The sequence below is a fragment of the Gallinula chloropus genome (assembly GCF_964237585.1).
Source record: "Gallinula chloropus genome assembly, chromosome: 2".
NCBI lineage: Eukaryota > Metazoa > Chordata > Aves > Gruiformes > Rallidae > Gallinula > Gallinula chloropus.
This window is the reverse complement of record NC_140086.1, coordinates 13,080,444-13,101,740: the sequence shown is the minus strand read 5'-3', so window position 1 is coordinate 13,101,740 and position 21,297 is coordinate 13,080,444. Positions and strand designations below refer to the sequence as shown.

At 44.3% G+C, this 21,297-nt stretch overlaps 1 protein-coding gene across 1 annotated transcript in view; it reads right to left on the bottom strand.

Annotated features, from left to right (window-relative positions):
• The window catches only part of MTSS1 (MTSS I-BAR domain containing 1), a 128,189-nt gene that overhangs the window by 23,500 nt on the left and 83,392 nt on the right, over positions 1-21,297 (bottom strand). The window contains exons 4-6 of the mRNA XM_084260145.1: positions 10,916-11,000; positions 9,553-9,644; positions 7,780-7,854 (exon numbers count right to left, since the gene is read on the bottom strand). Coding sequence (XP_084116271.1) covers positions 7,780-7,854; positions 9,553-9,644; positions 10,916-11,000 — 252 coding nt within the window. The remainder of the gene's footprint in view (positions 1-7,779; positions 7,855-9,552; positions 9,645-10,915; positions 11,001-21,297) is intronic.

Genomic DNA, 21,297 nt, shown 5'->3' with positions numbered 1-21,297 from the left:
AACCTGATGTAGGGATGGTTCTGCAGAATACGTCTGGTTGCACTTGAAAGAACAAGGCAACAATTTGAAAACTGAAGAGAAATTCTAATCCATGCTTTCTTAAAGTGGAGCTTTGGTGTTGCAGAGAACAGCAGAAATGCAGGACCAGAAGCTTTTGACTGACTTCTCCAACAGCACCATGCTCCAACGGCCCAGGGACTTGTGGCTTGACACAGGCAAGTCACAGCTAATGAACTGCAGAGAGCCAAACTGTTAGTCAGCAACATTACCATGAATCCACTGCTACTCCAAGGACAGTCTGAATGCGTTCCCTCCAGAGCAGGTGCTTCACATCATTATCATGATGTGCAAGAGCTTTGCAGGCCCATCATGCGTTAAAACCTCAGATTGAGTGTTCTGTGTGAATCCTGGCTGAAAACCTCACCCAGCCTCTTAAGTAACCATTGTTACAATAGTAAGGCAAACATATTAGGGGGGAGAAAAATTGAAGGTAAATCTAATTTTCAACCAAATTCCATGCCTCTAATTTACAAGACAACTTAAACTAGCAAAGCTATCAGCAACAGCAAAGGAGAATGATGCTCTCAGAGCAAGTCAGACAGCTAATCATAGAATCATAGAATATATATATAATGCTGTTACTGACAAAGTAATACAGCAAATACTGGTGAAATTATTTTCCACATTCTCACTTAAAGGGTGCTTCCTCACACTGTATCCAGTCTGCACAGAACCTGACTATTCCAGTTGGACATGTTAAGAGTGACAGAATTTACACTGTATGAGACAAGGCTGAGCATACCTCTACCTGTACAAACCAAAGTGAGCTCCAAGTCATTCATTCTCTAATCACTTTCTTCACAAGAGCTTCATCTACCTCTGTCCACTGGGATGAACAACCCTTTACATCCTGCACACTGGAGCCAACAAACAAACCAATATGGATCTAGGCTGAGAACAGAAGAATTCTACCTCTGTTTACGGAAAGGTGGAAAACCTCACTGCTGGGGTTAATTCAGACACCTTTGGCAAACAGATCTGTTTCTCGTGGCTACTGGACATCTGAATCAGGTGCTGACATTCAAAAATGCTAAGTTGTCCCTTAGAAGAGAGTTACCAAAGGAAACTTCCAGACTGAATTACAAGACCAAGAAAAACACAAAGTGTGGTTTGAAAAGAGGGGACAAGCAGGGTGCACAGCAGTGCCCAGCTCCAGGAGCCCTGCTGAAGCACCTCAGCTCAGAATCTCCCGATCTGATCAATCCAGGCTTCTCCAAAAGGCAGCATCTAAACCATCAGACCTACAAGCGGAGGTATGATTATTTCTCACAAATTCAGAATCTCCATGTTTCATTCCCCAGATCTCAAGGCAGCTACTTTACACTGGCAACACAACAGAAACAGCACTCCGATTCAAACAGATCTGAGATGCGATCAGGCAGCAGGAGACAATTGTGATGCTGATTTCCACCCCTTCCCAGCACGAAGCTTAATATATACTGATTTATCATCTATCAATTCAGAAAGGTGCATGCGATTTTCAGAAAAAAGGGGGACTTGGGTCACAGGTTTACAAAGAACAACAGTAGGGACTTTAAGCTCTAGACTTTAAAAGTCATGTTAACAGTAAGATATTCAATTCTTTGAACATCACCTTGATGACGTGTCTATTCCATTTAACTCCTCTCCCAACTGTGACACGATTTATCAGACCGTGTTAATCCCTTTCTAAAATAAACCAGAGGTTTATCTACAATACTGATTTTCTTCTTTTACAGTGTTCCAATTAGATGCCAGAAGAAAATAAGTCAAAGGATGGTTTGTTCATTAAGGTTAGGCGGCATTTTAGTTTCATTAGAAATTAAAGTCTAGGCAGTTAGTGGAGACCAGACACCATCAAGAGGCCACAGGAAGGGCTACAATAAACCAGCCACCGGGGTTACAGCATGGCACAGACTTACCCAGAGCCTCAGCTGTCAGGAGGTACGCATGGTGAGAAATGGCAGGACACAAAATTGACACAGAAAGGAAAATAAAAAAAGTCAAACTGGTATTCCAGCATTCCTAAAGTTTAGACATTATCATCAGCGCCAAGACAAGAGTGCGAGCAGTTCGGACTAGACGACTTTGGCTTCTTCCGTGCTGATAAAGACAAAGGCATTAGCTTTGCTTCCTGGTGAGCTGTGTCAAATTAAACTCTCAATTATTTACCATACTTATTTTAAGAGACTTAAACCAGTTTAGGGACTTTGTTCAGCTTGCAGATTCCCAGGTGAGAACATGTTAAACCTGTGCTTGGGAGAAAGAGCGCAACACAGACAACTGTCAAGCTCTGCTCAAGAAGCGGCACGAAGCTCATCTCCTCACAGGGAAGAGGGAACTCCAACTTGCAAAACTCTAGGCGGGTGCTGCGCTGGTAACCACAGTGCTTTTTGATGTTCTCGACTGCAATTACATTAATAGATTGTTAATTAAATGAAAAACTAATTGCTGATGCAATGTGGAAGAACATCAAAAAGATTAACCATGATATGTGTATTTTAATTTCAAAAAGTTATGTGTAAAGTTTTGCAATAAACCTGGCTTGCTGTCAAAAAGAGAGGGGAACTATGGAGACTCATTCCAAACTCAAGGAATGAAAACAAATGAAAGAAGGAAGTATCTCCGATCACTGACTTTGCAACATGTCTCCACCGAGCTGCTATCAAGTGGAGCCTGTGTTATAAGCTTGAGGGGGAAGGGAGGGAGGGGGAAAGAAAAAACACAAAAAAATCCCCGCAGGTACCATGGCCTCATCCACCCAGGATTTTCTCCCTGCAACAGGTAAGGGTAATCTCCTCAGTAGCTGCTCTCCTGAGTTGTACCATAGTGACTCCACAGCAAGTCCCAGCTCTCACTTCAGTTGCCACACCACACTTGATCCATTTAGAGGAACAAGGCCATCTCCTAGCAGAGATGGGGTCTGGCCAGAGGTCCTCCCTCCCCAGCCTGTCACTTTCAGACAGGGCAAGTGCCTGGTACAGAAAAAGCACAGAGCACTTGAATGAGAAGGTCAGCATTTACATGAAGAACTGAGATGTCTCTTGGTTATAATTACATCCAAGAGCTCTGTGTTTTTCAGTTAAGAGTCACGGGGTTTGCGCAATTATCCTTGTGAGGACCATAACAATATTACAGTTCCAAAGACCAGAATAACACAAAAACAGCTGCAAAGGCTTTAAAACACAAACAGGTCATCTTTGCTAACTGGGAGGAGGGGAAGAAAGAGCATTTTTGGCAGTATTACACTAAGTTAATAATCATGTTGTACTCTCCCAACTTCATTAGAGGTTAAGAAAACTCTCCAAACCTGCTGCATACTCAAAAGTGCAGGTTGTGAGTTTGGATACTCAAAAGTTGGTGGGACACAATATGAAATGTACCGACCGTCGATGGCACTCTGAAGAAACTTCTAGAAATGGTTTAGAGATAAAACTCAGTTTTCAAGTTAACATACATTAATGTTAACCCTGGTATTTTGCTGAAAGCATTACTTCTAAGTCCTTTGCACTAAATTCCCTTGGATTTAAACATTTTCCTCAAAGCCTGCTCACAGTAACGCATGAAGAACCTGAAAATGAAACCTACCAGTGAAGTTACAGGCAGAAGGGAAACCTGTCTAGTAACCGTTGAGAGCCAAGCTGAAATGCAGAGAATAAAGCCAACGTGCACTCCAGATTTTACACAGACATTTACAATTTTAAGTTAGTCACTTGACGCTTTTTTTTAGAACTAAGAATCATGCATTTTGTTAACCTTCCAAAATGGGTACATGCAGAGCCACAGCTGCTGTCTCTTCTCTGAATTCAATACAGCCTGAACAGCTTCTAGCAGCTATGGATCCACTTACGAGGTCTTGACTCAGCAGAAACCTCAACATGAAATTCGTTTTAAATATAGGCATAATCATTCTGCTGACTCAGGTTAGCTGGGCTGACTTCTGATGTCCAATATTTGTCTGAAAACAAAGAGCAATTTAGAAGATGTATACAGTTCCACGCCCTACGCAGCTTCATCTGCTGAGATGAGAGGTAAGTTTCAATGCTGGGGTGGGCAACGTGCCCTGTGGGCCTGTTCCCTTTGGAAACAAGGGAGTAAGGAAAAGGATGCACCCTGAAGATCACCACGACAGCCCCAGGGACTGCATAGATCTGGGAGGTGCACCAGGATCTTGTTCAGACTACGTACATTTAGACTTCATATGGATTTTTAATTATTATTTTTAGTCAAAGACAACAAAAAGAATGAAAATTATGCCTATAAGGTCTTTTGAAAAGCAAGACTTTCAGTTACACACAGACTTGTCATTTTACCAGATACACTCCAACAAACTTCCAAAAAGAACCCCTAGCACTTGTTTTGTTTTGAAAGTTTGGCGTTTTCCCCATCACTTCAAGCTTTGGAAACACCTTTATTCCAATTAACACACCTACTCTGCAAACACAATGTCTGGTAAGTAACGCCCAGCCTGAACTTTCAACTTGGCCACATGGAACCAGAACAGGCAGACCATGCACAAGCCAGAGAACAGGCAAACCCCAAAGTATTCAGTCCCTCAGCACTACATTGGGGTGCCCAATATGTAGCTTTTCTGCTAGGCCAAGCCACGCAGCCCATGGCCCTCTCTCCAAAATGTCCCTGAGATGCAGGCAAGGAGCAGCTATGCATGCTAAAGCTGTCAGCTACAAGGGTGATCTTATGCAGCCTGACGTGGCAGGGAGAGGGAGCACCATTGCCATGACGTGAATGAGAAAAGTAGAGGGTTGAGTTCCTAGATCTGAAGCTGCCCAAAGCAGAAGAAAACCACTTTCCCATCCAGTCACAGCAGAAAAAGCTTGAAGGACACTTTTAGTAGCATGCAGAGTACTTAAGTGAATCCAGAATTCACCAAACATCTCACTTGCCCACAGATGATCATAAGGTTAATTCAAAAATATTCTTAGAAGCACTAGGGAGGGAAGGGACTGGTTGGATTAAAGTTCCCATAGGTGAGTCAGTAACGGAACAGAAAAATCAAAGGGACAGGTCCTGCTTACAGAAGAACAGAACAAAAAGTTAAGTCTGAGGGAAACAGGAGAGTCTGAAGACACAGCAAGACACCCATGCACCCAGCCACATGCCTGTCAGGACGGTTTCACCAAAGAGTTTCCTTGCCCAAAGTTATTTGTGAGCTAAAGCAGAACAACTTCCGCAGGTTTATCATTTTATAAACAAATCTCTTCTTGACTTTTTTCTTTACCCCTTAGTGACAGCAGGAGCAACACACCTCACCACAGAGCACATGGAACAGACCTGGCATGTCAAGGTGGGTACATACAAAAAGGTTTTTGTAACAACACTTGACACTGCGCTCAGACCAACGCTTCACTCCTTCAGGGTACGGATCAAAACAGGCAGAGAGGGGAAAATGCACCTGCTACTTTTTTTTCTTACACGTTCATGTGTAGATAACTTGCAAGGAGCCAGGGTGAACTTCCACCTGCCACCCACTCATGCTGGGAACCCACAGGGCCAGCAGCTTTGGGAGTTCATTCTCACAGCACTATGAGCCTCTACACCTCGCCGTGTCTCTCGCCCCCAGGGGTCATGAGAACAACTCTCAAGCACCTCAAAAATACTGCAGCTCCTCCTTTCCTCTGTGCTTGCTACCTGTGAGTCTTCATTGTTTCTACCTTCCCTGCACATGTCCCTCTGCAACAGCTCTAACCCCACCTCGGTCCTACTGGGTTTGTGCTCTGGACCCCAAGACCATGGGTGTGACAGCAGTTCCGAGGGGGACAGCACAGGAATAGAGCAGGTTCATTAACAACTCCAAAGTCATGTCCTAACAGCAAAAATAAGCAAGGGAATGGTATTTAAAAAAACCCTGAAACACCGAACTTCAGTCATAGCGTGGCTGCTATGAAAATGATGTAAAAATGAGGCCTGTTCCACTCTCCTGCTCCAAGATGTTTAATCCCGAAGGAGGACACGCCACCAGTGTGCTGACCCTCGTCGCTAGACGCAGCACACATCTGGGGAAGGAGATAAGAACCCAGATAATCCAAGGAGAAAGTCCACTTGCCAGTACCACTGCTGACAGACACATACACTGGCATCTGCAGTATGAGAACAGTGGTTTGTTATTTTTCCCAGAAGACTTTAAGTGCTTCTCTTTCCTCTTCCCACCTTACAGAAAAGGCTGTGTCCTCCCCTGAGATTGCAGACTGAATTATTCAATAATAAATTTATCCCGCTCAGAAGCAGGATAAAACAGAGATGGAGCCAGATAGCTGACAATTCACAGAAATGGGTTCAAAAAATGGTTCCTTCTTCCCAGAGCACGGGCATGTTTTGCTCAGCTCTCACCTAGCATGTCCTGAAGGGTTGTTTGTATCACAAGACAACAAGAAGTGAGACTGGAAAAAGAGGAGGGGAGAAAGGAAAAGAAACAGAGGGGATGCCACAGACTCTCTAAAGCTGTTGGTCTGGAGTCAGACAACTTGTCACACAAAATGAGAAACATTTACGCATCACCCACAACCAAAATCTTACAACAAAAATCGTGTCCCCCAAAAGATGACTATTCTGATTTAAGACACTGAACTTTTCCACAGACAGACAGACACACACACAGAGCTTAGTGAGCTAAGATCCCTCTTGCTGCCTTCCATCTTGCCCTCCCTTATCCCTCATCTCAAGTCGCTTAAAACTCAAGAGCAATTTTCCAGTCATGTGGCTTTCTACCAGTATAATTATTGACTCACCTATTAGGAAGGACAGTTACAGACAGCTCACCTGTTCTGGGTAACACTTGCACAATTAAAAAAGTTCAAGCAAGTCCCTGCCCCAGCATTTATTTCGCTCATCCCTGGGCTCCCAGTTTTTAGGCAGAAGGGGAAGCACAAGCTGGAACCTGCAGGCTGAAGGCTGCTCAAAGCACACATCCTCCCTGGCTGGGAAGAGCCCGGTGCCAGGAAAAGGAACCAGAAAGTCTGCTTCTGTACAAGCTCCGTATCATTTTTCCAAAGCTTGGTGGGGCTTGCACTGGGTTGAATAAAACCCTTATGATGGCAATGCTGCAGCTGTCAGAGATGCACGTTTCCATTAACATGATGATGAAACTCTTGTGACAAGATGGTGGTGGGAGAGCAAGAGGAGCATGAGAATCAGCTGCTAAAAAAGACAGGTTGCCTTTGTGGAGAACTCCCTTTCTTTTCTTACTCATCTTTAGTTTTCTATGGTTGCCAAGTACCCTCCCCCTGACAACAACCCATGCCACCTTCTCACACTCTGAGGAATAATGTAAGGTCTGGGAGATAACAGGCTGCTAAAAAAAAAAAAAGGAGGAGGAAAGGTGGTAGAAAAGGAGAACGGTGAGAAATGTTAATAGTTGCAGAACATTTACATAATGGCTTTTTCATATTATTCCAAAAGATTCTAGAAAATTTTACAGGTATCTGCACAAGTCATGTTACGGTGTCAACGTTCCTCACAGGAATAAGTTAGCAGCAAGCACTCTATTTTAAAACATGATTGACTTTGTACAAACAGTTTTAAGGCTTTTGTGTAAGAACATTAGACAGCAGCTTCAGAATATGATTTAAATGACACATAGTAATTGTACCCTGGTGTTCAAGTACGTACCAGGAATATATTACAGGGGACCGAATCATTACGGCAGAAAGTCCTATCGCTGCTCAATCTTTGTCAATGAGCAGAGCACAAAGGGGGTTTTAGTGCCAGTATGGAGCGAGTTACCTTTCTTTGCTTTCTTCTGGAGCTTCAGCGTGTCAGATGATTTCTTTTTTATCTCTTGGCGGGCTTTTTTGTATTCTAAAAAAACCACAGAGTCTCTGTTATCAACATACCAGATGTTAAAATGGATGTTTTTCAAAGAAAATCTACATTCCAAGGCATTAGATTACAAATTTTAAGAGGACAGCTACCACTAATCAAAGCAACTTAGAACTCACATTCTGTAGCGCCTATACCTTTGGCTTAATGTAACATTTTAGGGTGTGAGCACATTCACATACCAAAATCTTTCCCAAATAAACAAAGCCTCTACAGAAATAACAACCGAGAACACGGTACAAAATTAGAATGCTTTTCATTTCAGAGACTCATCCACTCTCAGGAATGGAAAACAGAGATGACAGGTTTCTCGAAACATCTGTGTTCAAAAACAAGCATCCAGAAATGGCAAGGCAGAGAATATCCTGTGATCCCTCTCCAGCATGAGAGTCAGGCAGAGGGAGAGGGTGCTAAAACTTTGCCCAAGGAAGTGTCACATTGCCAGCTCTTTCTGATGAAGTGGAGCACACTGCAGTTGTCCTCATTTTCAGATGAGCTGAAAATCCCGGGAGAATTAAAATCCCAGAACAAAATAGCCCACCTCTAGTCCAGGCACACAAAAAGTACCAGATAAGAAAACTAATTCTTTAAAAAAACCCAAAAGATAAAAGGTGTGTATGTATATACACATGGCCAGTGTTACTACTCTTCTATAGACATAAAAAGCAGAACCAGGCTGGTTGTGGGCACAGGAACTGCACCAGGGCCAACTGCACCCTCCACACATAAGTTTGCCCACTAAAACCTAAATCTCACTGCCACTTTGGTCAGGCTCACCCCTACCTGCAGAAACCCAGGTCATTCCTCCTTCCTGCTCACTTTAACACTCTCTGGAGCACAAGATGGAAATTTATTTCAAGAGCTGCTGATTCAGCTGCTTCTATTTGACCACAGTAATAGTGGGGCAAGAAGCAAATCCTCTTCTGGAGGCCAAGCACACTCCTTCTCATCAGTTCTCACCCTCCCCAAAATAAACGATGGCGATACTGCTTCATTCAGGCAGAGCTAGTCTTCCATTTTCAAGGGTCAGTGATGAACTGTAACCTGCTTTCAGCACCCATGCTAGAGGGCCATCATCCCCAGTACAAGTCTGCAAAGCCAAAGGCATCTACCAACATGCTCTTGCTGTTCAGGACTTGGCTGCCTCTTGCTCATTCCCCCAGGAAAGCCAGCAGAGCAGTTAGCAGCAGCACAGCTCTAAGCATCCTGTGTCCAACCACAAAGCTTTCCCATTCCCCAGGTGCACATCCCTGTATCGCATCAGGTAGAAAATAACCATGCTGAATGTTTTACAGGGCTGCATGTTCTCTGGAGGATACTACATCTGAAACATAACATTAGTTTTTAACTGCACACTGGGGCTTTGCAGGGATAGATGCAGCATCCCCAATCCTCAGCACTGCTGGAGACCATATAGCGATCATACTGTGGGCTAACAGAGTTAAGACTAGTCACTGCTTAAAAGTCTAGAAAAATAACCCATCCCTTGGGGTCCTGCAAATTAAACCTTCTACAATGTACAGACAAGGGTTAAAAATTTGTCAGGCACTTTGGGAGGAGGGCGTTTTAGAAGAGAAAAGTTGCTACACATACTCAAGCGCGTACAAACACGAAAAGAGGAAGAAAAGCTGATATTAGAGTCTTACTCCTATTAAAGATTTCTTCCTCTGTAACTACCTTTTGCATGGTCTTTATCCAGTTGATTGGCCACTTTCTTCCACTCTTCCATCTGTTCTTGAAGTGGGTTTATCAGACAGTCAATTAAAGCACTAATTTTGTTGAAAAAACACAAAGAGCAATCAAATCCTGCAGATGCCCCTATTCTTATAGAGAGAGCCAAGGTCAATATTGGCGTATTTTTACTTTTTGCTGTGACAGCTACCAGTGTCACAATGTAAATATCAGAACATTAAAATGTTTATGCTGGAGAAAGCAAAGGAAAGGACTGGATCAAAAGAAAAAAAAAAAAGAAAATCCACATCACAAGATAACCAGAATTACTGTGCAGAAATTCAGGACAGTGAGGAACAGAGGGTAAACCAGAGGAGTGACGCAGAACAGTGCTAATGTAAATAGTTAGATCACACTCGTGTGTCACACAAAGAGCAGTTTAAATGGATACTCTGGAGACAGGAAAGGTTCATGCAGCCATGAAGATTATAAACTTAAATAACACATGTATATGCAAGAGAAGACTGAGCAGTTGTACAAGTGAGCAACATCCTGCCCACCAACGGGCTTCATCTCTCAACCAGGAGTCCATGATAGGGCACTAGTAATGCTCCACTAATTAATCAGATGGGGATTGAATCACTTAAACAGCTAACTCTGGGGTAATTAGAGACTAAAGTTGTCTCCTCATAGCCAATTTCACAAATATCTTTATTTTAAAAGGGAAAACATCCCAGGTCATCATGCAAATGGTGAAGCACCATTTTGATTCACCTTAGGTCAAGTGTAACTTTCAAGCCTGGTTAAAAAAGGCACATGTGCAAACTACTACTTACTACAGAAGTAGGTTGTTTATGTATAGCCCAGCTTACACACAAGTTAATCCTCTCCCATTATCTCTCCAGTCTAACTTTAACTGCAGAAAGGGGATGAGAGAAATTTTCCTTTCCCATACTGGTTTGCTCAAAGTTTCTTTCTTGGCTGCAAGCTATTTGGGCTCTCCAGTAAGCTGAGGAAGCAGCACAATACTCACTGCTGCTTTAAAACTTAGTGACAGAGTTTAAAGTCCTGCTACAAAGAGGTCAGTCACATCAGCAGCCACCTGCTCAGAACCAAGCAACAGGAACTGACAGTGGGAGTCTGCAGCATTTAGAGTGATCTGAGGTGACAAGCCCCATCCCAGGAACATGCAGCGAAATTCTGCATGTTCACAACACCTCTTATGCTGCAGGGGAGAAAACAACTGCTGCTCTCTGTGACAGGGACAGAGATCAGCTGGAAAGCCAGTGCTGGTGAACAGCTTTAGGTGTTTCCCAGTAGCAAACAGAAGATGAACCTCAAGCTCTGGGCCAGGTACAGAGCCACTCACCTTGAGAACTGCCGGAGTTTGGACTCTATACTTCTGTGCCTCATACACATCCTGGTGAGAGCAGACCCAATCTCTCGGGTACCACCTGAAAAACAAAACACGAGGCAGTTGAGACCCCCGATGAGATTCCTGCCTGTGGTGTAGGCATGTCAACCAGAAGGCAGGTACAGTCTTCCAGAGCAAATGTAAGACAGATTCATTGTAACTGTAGGATCAACCAGACTATTAAGCGTGCAGACCTCAGCGATATCTACCACCTTGGGGAAAGACTTGTTCATCCAGAGACCAGAACTGAGCAATTGAACACGATTAAAACACAGTCCTTCCCAGCAGCTTTACGTTCCATGAGGCCCAACTCCTTGACAGAAGAGTTAAAGAAAAGGGTTTGAGATGTCAAAAGCCAAGAAGCAAACCTGGCAAGCGAGTGGTCATCTACAACTTACTTCTACGTTTCAGAAATTAACCGAGCGTGTTCAGTCCAATTTTCCCATCTCTAGATTCTTTATATTCAACGCTTCAAAAGCATTTTGCTCCTCTAGAATACATAAGTAACCCTACGTATCGCCTCATCCATCACTGACAGGAGCCATCAGCCAGCATACCGTTCCGCAGGTCGCTGCCATCTCAGGCAACGCACATCTTTCCAGGACGTTGCCAGAAGGTGGCACTATTTGTTCTGTACCCTCATCCCCCGCTCCCGAGCACTACATGACAAGAAGAATCATGTTTTTCAAGTGTTCCGCCTCGGAAGTTCTCCCTTTTAAGAAGACGCATTCCTCCATTTTCCAGCGTGATCCGCGCCACCCGCCTCCCCTCGGTACCGGCTGCTTTGATTAGCGTTGGTTCTGCTAATTGCTCGGGCCCTGTGCTCAAACCTACTGTTCTCACCGTGTGAACACCACCCTCTGTACAAAGCTTCACCAGGCAGTGAAGGTATCAGCATCTATTGCAAAGCCTCACTTACTATTAAAGTAACCTCAGACATGTAATATACAGGGAAATCCCTTCCTTAGGCTTTAAAAATTGTGCTGCACAAGTAAAAAATATTTTCCTAGTAAAGAAATGTGACCATTTAAAGAACATATCTCTATATATTTATTTTAAGCACAAAACCAAGTCACCATCTTCCTGCATTCTTGCAGAATTAAATCCTGTGCCCACGAAATGGCTCTGGAACAAAGACACTAAATAACTGGAACGAATTGTGGCTATTTGGTATTTTCCATTGTTCAAAAAGATAAACAGAAAGGCCTTTGTCACTTGCCCAATTACTCATGTTTTCATAAGGAGCTTTTGAAATAATATTATTTGCTACCACTGAAGAGCTGCAGCCGTGCTGCATACGGGCAGCTGGGTAAAGCATACGGACTCCAGTCCAGCACCAGACCCATCGCTTCTGGCAACGCTGCCCTTGCACAAGCTGCGATAGACTCCGGCAAGTGGAAAAGAAACACAGAAGATGGGGAAAGGTGTAGCTGATCAATGGCAATCCTCATCATCCATACAGGCTGGGAGACAATGTGATTAGAGGGCAGTCCTGCAGAGAAGGACTTGGGGGTGCCAGTGGATGAGAAGCTCAACATGAGCCAACAATGCATGCTCGCAGCCCAGAAGGGCAATTGTATCCTGGGCTGCATCAAAAGGAGCATGGCCAGCAGGTTGAGGGAGGGGATTCTGCCCCTCTACTCTGTTCTTGTGAGACCCCACCTGGAGTCCAGTTCTGGATTCCCCAACATAAGGAGGACATGGCACTGTTGGAATTCCAGAGAAGGCCATAAAGATGATGAGAGGGCTGGAGCAACTCTCCTATGAAGACAGACTGAGAGAGTTGGGCTTGTTAAGCCTGGAGAAGAGAAGGCTCTGGTGGGAGCTTATAGCAGCCTTCCAGTACCTGAAGTGGCCTACAAGAAGGCTGGGAAGGAACTTTTTAGAAGGGCATGTAGTGATAGGATGAGGGGGAATGGTTTTAAATTGGAAGGAGTAGCTTTACATTGGATATTAGGAAGAAATTCTTCATTATGAGGGTGGCAAGATACTAGAACTGGTTGCCCAGGGAGATGGTGGCTGCCCCCTCCCTGGCAGTGTTCAAGGCCAGGTTGGATGGGACCTTGAGGAGCCCGGTCTAGCCAAGGATGTCCCTGCCCATGGCAGGGAGTTGGAATTTGGTGATCTCTAAGGTTCCTTCCAGCCCTAACCATTCTATGATACTACGTAACAGAGAAAGCAACTGGAGGAAGACAACAGTGTCCACAACAAAAACTGTCCCAAGAAAGAGCAGCTTGCTTTGGAGGCACTGCCTAATAAAAGTGTCTTGAAGCTGAGTGGAGCAGAACTAAATGGCAGAGATGGAGACAGGAACCAAAAACTTCCCCAGCCATCACCAGCACACTTCCCAGTCGAGTTTAAGCAAAAGGAAGGTTTTCAGGTTGAAAACTCACTGAAATTCTGGAACATTATGGACTGTCAGTGGTTAAGTGGCACGGCTTTCCTAAGCCCATTATAGGAGAAAAGAAAGGGTCGCCTCAGAACAATAAATAGGAAATACGGCACCATGTGTTGTGGCGACTAGGAAACAAAGGTCACTTACTATTAATATTAAATTGCAAGGTAAGAAAATTTTAAATGAAACCCCAATAACCAAAGTAGAAATATATCCCCTTGACAGATGGCACAGATGGATGGGCAAGGTCAGCAAAACAGCTTTACAAAATTAGGTCTAAGCATTGGTAGTTGTCCTTGTTAAAAAAAAAAACAACAGTGAAATAAAGCCTGGAATAAAAAGGCAATTCTGGGGGAAAAAATTCCAACAAACAAGACCAACTTGTTGGGAATGAGAGGGGTCACTGGTTCTTCCCATCTTTTGAAACTTCGTGTTATCCGTCTTTGCAAAAGCATGGAAGTACAAGGAGGTAATTTTATTCTGGGAGTAAAGACTGCTCAAACAGAGCAAAGGAAAAGCAGGAAAAAAAACAGTTTTAGGAGGTTTTATATGCCCCTTCTGGAAACAAGGTGTTGCAGAAGATGGGATTAGGAGCCTGCTTTGGATGGGGAATGAGGGGTACTGCTGGGAAGCTTGGGAGGGGTGAACCAGCAGCACCCTGAATTGGTCATCATGGACCTGGGGAGGGCTGCACAGAGCATCAGGGCTGGTGAGGCTCTATCTGGGCCGAGCGTGCCAGGGTCAGTGAGGGATCTGGACCCCTAAAGTAGCAACTCTTGCCAACTGTTTGCTGAGAAAGGTGCTGCTTAGCCCTCCCTAAAGAGTGTCAATCCCTCCCAAAGAACACTTAAATTGTAAACTGAACCTGCCTAAAATTGAAGCGTTGGAGAACACAATTGCTCCAAATGGCTACAAGAAAGGATTCCTGTTCCTCTGCAAAATAACTCACTATAATCAATTAAAAAATGAGTTTTCTAATAAACCGAATTCAGAATAAACCAAATTTAACTACCTTGGAAATGAAATTTCCACAGTACCACCAAGTATCAATGTAATGCTTGCAACAGACCCCCCCTACACGGTCTTTCCAGCCACCCTCTCTGCTCCTCTTCCTACGGGACCATTAAAGAGTTCCCCACAGCTCCTTGCCACAAGCCTTCCAACACTGTTGGACACCAGCAGGAGGGAGCTTTGTTTTTTACCCCTCAAAACCTTCTCTTTCGCAGGCTGCCACCACCACACCACACGCCCAGCAGCAAATGGACTCATCATACACCACGTGCAGAGGGATGGAGGCAGGTGGCAGGCACCCACTGAAAACCTGCTGTGTGCCAACTGGTCTTCATTCAACGCACTCTGCTACAATGAAGTCACAGTGGAATTCCAATTCCACTCTAAAAGCTGATGCTACTGGTGTCTAACTAAGTGTAGGAAAGAGAATGTTTGTAAGAGGCAGGGCACTTTTTAATTCTGGCCCTCACACTCCATCAGCAGCGGCAGGAACTGTGCCCAAGCATCCCTATATACCTACCCAGGTGTGTCAGCACACAGAGGTATGGATGCACCTCTGCAGACTTTCTGGATGCTGGAACAGCAGCATTTTGCAAAGAACCACATTGGTAATACCTAAACAATTTGCATTTTGGAAGTGCCTCTGCAATCCCTTATCAAAAACCAGGCACCAGACTGAAGGAAGGACAGTGCCAGCCCATCTCCTCACACACCTGAATTCCTCCTCAATGCATTAAATACTCCAACAGCACTGGGGTTAAACAGAGCTTTACCTCCCCTGTTCCAAAATATATTTTGTGTGAAGAATCAAAATACTTCCTGAGAAGGCAAAAAAAAATTTTAAAACCTGGCCTCTTGCCACCCCTTGATTTATTGAGCTGGAGCACCACAGCTGTTAGCGATGCATCCAGCAGTCCTTCCAGGAATACGTGCAGTGCAAAGGGTTTATCTCCACTGCCACTGGGCTTCTGCAGGGGCTGGGTCCTGCCAGCAGAACTCCACTGATGCTCCTGTTTCCAAAGGGCTGGTGGGATCACTGGCTACACAAATTGGCTGAAGGGAAGCACTGCAGCGGTTTGAAACTGTCAAAACATGACAAGGGATGGTAGTTTGGATTTGCTGCTTTGACACAATCTCAGCCAGCCAGCCTTAGTGAACAAGAGCAACATATGCTTTATATAAAATTATTGTTCAATGTTACAGTAGGAGTTTACTCACAGAAGAAGCAGGTAGTCAATGTGCATACTCTGCAAACAGAGATGGACCTTACAAGCAACATTAATGTGTGTGCAAGTCCTGGTATTGGCTATGACCTGAGTATTCAAAATCTGATAAGAAGTTTCTTGCACTGGGCCATGCCACAGTCATACAAAACCTGCTTCAGCCTCCAAATCCCTGGATGTGTTTGACAAAAGGGTAGATCAGGTACTTAGGGATATGGTTTAGCATGGGACAGGAATGGTTGGACTCGATGATCTTAAAAGGTCTCTTCCAACCTTGTGGTTCTATGTAATTAATTCACAGTTTATCTTTTCAAAAAGACCAGCTCCAATTGCCCACTTAACCAAGGACAGAGCCGTGAGCCAGGCAGGCAGAAGACCAAGCAGAGACAATTCCTTTTTCAGTGCTATCAACACACAGACTTAGTAGCAGAAAGTGCATCTGGAAGAGAAGCGAATCAAGAGTACGGTGAAAGTGTGCCCCATCTCCCCTTCACCTACAAGCAGGTTCCTGGCAAAACGTCGTGACATTCTCCAGCAGCAGAATTTCCTGAAGAGAAAATACTGAGGCCACATTAGCAAACTTTTCATCAAACCAAGAGTCTAGCGGGTGGGTGACCTGGGCTCTGCAGATATGCAAGTTGAACTGCTGCGCCTTGGGCTCTCAGTTGATAAAACGAGGCTGTGAATTATCTGCTTCTCTGACATCTACAATAATTCATCCATTAAGGCAAACAATGCTTGGGAACGGTGTAAAGTAATACTCCGAAACCGGAGACGAGAGCTGTATTCATCAGAATTCCCACTCAGAGAAAGTGGCTTAACAAAATGCTCCTGTCAAATTTGATTAGAAAGTGGGTGATAACATCAGCCTTATTACTCCTAAGTAAAAGGCAACTCTGCAAGGCAAAACGTGCTTCTGCTCTCACCTACCCTGCTTCTCCTATTCCTGCCTAAGCCTGTAAAAGACCAAAACCCTTTTTCATGTAAGATAATTAAAAGAACTCTTTGGACCACGACACTACAATGAACCCACTATAAAGGCAGAAATTATTTTCTTTCGATGCTCGCTTGTCATTCAACATTGCAGAGAGACAACAGGGAGAGACTGTAGGAAAGAGACTCAATTGTTTTATTGGAGTCATTATACTTGTATTTAATAATGATCATGTATCAAGGAAATGATTATTTGATGAAATGTGCAGCTGTATGACTGCATGGCCTCTGTATACTCCAAACAACCCACTACAATCACCCTCTTATCTTCCTCCTCTCGGTGCACTGTTGAGCAGCCCCAACGGCTCAGAAGATGCCTGCCTGTCAGGAAGTGCCTTTAAGGCTCCAACTTATTAACGAGCTCATCTTTATCTTCAAGGGCAGAGTCCCAGTGTGCCACCTACTTCCCTCTTTCCCAAAAGGGAGAGAACGATGAAAAATGGGTGTAATACTTTTGTAATTTCAAAGTTATCAGAAGAGGCTTCCATTTCCAAGCAAAGATTAAAGCAGGAGCGGAGCAGAGGCTAGATTATTAAATACAACTCTGAACACGGAGGCTATGACAGGATGACTAACTGTAGGATGCTTTAAGTTAATGGTCATTACTCAACCCTTATCCAAACTCACGCTGTTAGAAGAGCAAGCAGTTTCCATCACTGATTACACGGGGCACAGACCCTTGATCTTGCAAAACAATGTTTATGTGGATGCCTTCGTGAAACTCAAAAGATGATGGGATCAGTGCCAGGCTGTTACAGCATACAGGGGAAAAAAAAGAGAGCTTTTGCCAAAAACTGACCAGCACAGGGGTTGTAAGTGTTCCCACTGAAACAGAAACCTCAGAGTGGAGCTCTCGTAGCACTCTGTGTTGCAGGATGTCAATGGCCTCTGGGTAAGGCTTGCAAGTTGGAAAAACACCTTAAGAACTGCAGACAACAGAGGGATGTTGTTCAGTATCTACCAGCCAGGAAAAGAACATGGGACACCTTTATTCCTACAGCTACCATGAGCCTTTCTTAGCAGCGCTGGGTAACGCCTCTGAATGCTGCTGCTCCAAACCAGCAAAAACACATTTCCTAAAGCATTCAAATAAATAAAAGTTTTAATTTACACATCTTGCAGAAAAGACTGGATCATCAAATGCAGATTCAAGGTCAAACTCACGTAAGGATGTTAGATTAGCCAAATTTAATAAAACCAGTCTGGCAGGCCATTCTCATGCACCACATCTCTGCAGTTGTCACTGCAAAGGAACAGCTTTCCTGCAACGTTCACTCGGGTGCCCTTTTGGGCAAATTACTTGGAAAATGTATTTATAGAGGCCTGATATGAAGTTGTCTCATTTGCTAGAGCCCCATGCAGTCCAGATGACGCTGAGAAGAAAATGCGGTAGGTGGTTTCTCCTTTGTTCATGAATGGGACTAGCAGGATCTCAAATTGCATTTACATTGATTTTAAAGGAGGAAGAAGAGTTCAGGAGAACAGTGGCAGTGACAGCTAGTTAAAGCAATAGAGAAGCACAAGGAACAGGAAACCCGGGCCATCCCTAGACCACAGCCTGCCCTAGCAACTGTCAGCTTTAGAAGTCCTTAAAATAGACTATGACCATGTTCCAGTCAGTATATTAAAGAACATGCAAGAAAGTGCTTATGATTTCTTCTCAACTAGCTTATTCCTCTGATCAGCAGCATTTTTGCTTACCCTAGCACTCTTCTAGCAGAGTACTGGGCAAAATCCTTGCCCCACAGGCATCAACATGAGCACTGCCATTAAACAAGCAGGGTCACAGTTTCACCCCTGCCCATGGAGATCACTACACAGTCTGTCTGACGTATTAAATAAGGTCAGGACTGAGCCCTGCTATGGTCTTTGGACAGTCTGGGTTTAGTCAGCCTTCAGGGCATGCTGAAAAGCTCACCTGTGGCCCTCTGCTTTTAAAGAGATGTCACACACACAGGTGGCTGAAAATGCCTTGGGAAGGTTGAAGTTATCATAGGATGCAGTGATTCCATTTTGGAGAAACTTAAGTCTGTCACTGATTCGTAAACTTGTAAGAGACACAAAATGCATCACTGAACTGTGACATCGCATTAGAGAGCAGTACAAGTCCAAGCAGAAGAGTTTCCCAGTAACAAAAGCCTCAAGTTTGAGCATGTTTGTGTCAGTAGCACAAGTTGGCTTGGTCTCTCCTCCTCTCCCTTGCGTCAGTGGTGTTCCCAGCACAGACAGCAGTGCTGTGATTCTGAAGGCTTCTTTCAAGAAGTAATATCCACTCCTCTTCACAGGTGCTTGGTGCTTGTTTTTATAAACTGCATCAAGATTTTAATGCCACAAAAGTAAACATCATTAGAAAGAGATTTGCTTAGAAGAGCAAATACCACACTTCTGTTTTCCAAGGGCCACTAAATACATTTTTTGGAATACAAATAATTTCATTAATGAAAACTTACAGGGTCTGCTAAACATCTGTAGTCACAGTGAAGCCTGTGTTCACCAATACTGTTTACCACAGGATCACAAGGTTGGAAAAGACCTTTGAGATCAACAAGTCCAACTATACCTGTCCTCTACCAAACCCTATCCCTGAGCATGCCTGTTCCCCAGCCCTTTCCAAATTTATAGTCAAAATGTATTTCCAAACTCATTCTATTAATAAGTATGTAAATCTTAATCTGAGCAGATCCAAATGCTTCGCTCCAAATGGGACACCCACTAATGGCTTAAGAAAGGCAGGCGACGTGACTCATCAAGCTTGCTGTCCAAAAAAAAAAAGGAGCACACTAATGAAAAGGACTCTGTAATGAAAAGGGAATTCCTGAAGCTGCTGAAGATGACAAGGACAAGCCTGCATGCTATTGCAGAGTAACCCCTCACCTGTGCAGCATCCCAGAGCTAAGCTGCCAGCCGACGCACATCTAAAGGCTGGCTCTATCAGCCAGGGTGCAGGGATACTCACTGCTCCAAGGACCACACTCTGCCTGCTCCAAAAGGTGGAAAGACAGATCTGGTCAGACCTACTTAGACAGCCCAACTCATTGATCTCCATACTTTCATGAATCTGGCTCTAAATGAACACTTAACACCAGCCCGATGTGTGAAGAAGGCAGTAACTCAAGATCCTTATGTTCTTCTGAAGTACAGCTCTTTATCTCATCTGGGCACAGCGATGAACTGCGATGTAATCTGATTAGATGCCAGCAATATTCAATGAGGGAAGGAATAATACACTTACAGCAAATGGCTTGGAACATCAAGTGCAATTGCACCGAACGTTCAGCAGGACACGCGCTGCTTGGTTTGAACTGGCAGCTTCCACAGAGGCTGTGAAAAGTCTTCAGGTATCTCTCCTCTTTGTGTTTAGCTATCGGCCTTAGGAACACCTCTAGTCCTAGAAGTCAAAAGCTCCTTAATTCAGGTCTCACACTCACCCATGTGCTGCTGACCTCACTCCAACTAAAACCAAATGGCTGCTGCCTCCAAAGCACAAAATCAAGCACCGCCAGCACAGGCAGGTGCAAAAAGCAGAAGAAAAGATGATTTTTTAAAATCCAAGTCAGCAGATGTAACTGAAACCCCACAGCAGGCAGATCTGCAGACTAAGGCAGTGCTATTTTTACACGCTGTCACTTCTTCTAACAGAGCACGCTTCCTTAGTGAACTGAGGGAACGATCATGGAGGGACAAAGGGAGGTAAAAAGCATTCAAACCACTTTAGGAAATCATCAGTTCATGAAATTTTAGAGAAAGGATAAATGGGTTTTTTTGTCTCCAGAGTGGCTAGTTTGGGGCTGTGGTTTGGATTTGTGCTGGAAACAGGGCTGATAACACAGGGATGTTTTCGTTCCTGCTGCTCGGAGCTAACACGGAGCCAAGGCCTTTCCTGCTCCTCACTCCACCCACCAGCGAGGAGACTGAGGGTGCACAAGGAGTAGGGACACAGCCGGGACAGCTGACCCCAACTGATCAGAGAGATATTCCATACTGTATGATGTCATGCCCAGCAGATAAAGCAGGGGGAAGAAGGAGGAAAGGGGGGGACATTCATTGCGATGATGTTTGTTTTCAAAAGTCACCATTAGGTGTGATGGAGTCCTGCTGTCCTGGAGATGGCTGAACACCTGCCTGCCCATGGGAAGTGGGGAATGAATCCCTTGCTTTGCTTGCGTGTGTGGCTTTTCCTTTACCTGTGAAACTGTCCTTATATCAGTCCAGGAGTTTCCTCACTTTTTCTCTTCCAATTCGCTCCCCCATCCCACTGAGTTGGCGGATGACTGGGGCGCAGCTGCCAGCTGGGACTAAACCACGACAGCCTGTTATGTTTTAGGCATCAACATATAGACAGCAGTGCTGTTCACCGGGCCAGCTCTCCAACAGTTAACTAGCTTTGTCCTCAATGATAGGTTTGCTTTAAAAATTTTTTTCTGACAGCATTCCACCTATTTTCAACTTCAGCTTCCTCTGCCCTACCACAATGCAATGAGTTTTCACAAAGGCAAAGGATAATGCCACATGGGTCTGACACCAGCTGGCTGCTCAAGCCCGCAGGATGAAGGAATTTGCTACACAACACTGAACTAGACTTAAAAAAAAAAAAAGTAGTAATATTCCACCTGTTACAGAAAGTGAAATGAGGACAGTGATCTCCAAGCAGAGAAACCAGAGGTCTTTGTGCCATAAACTCAGTAAATACATGCTCTGAAAGACATGGCAAACCC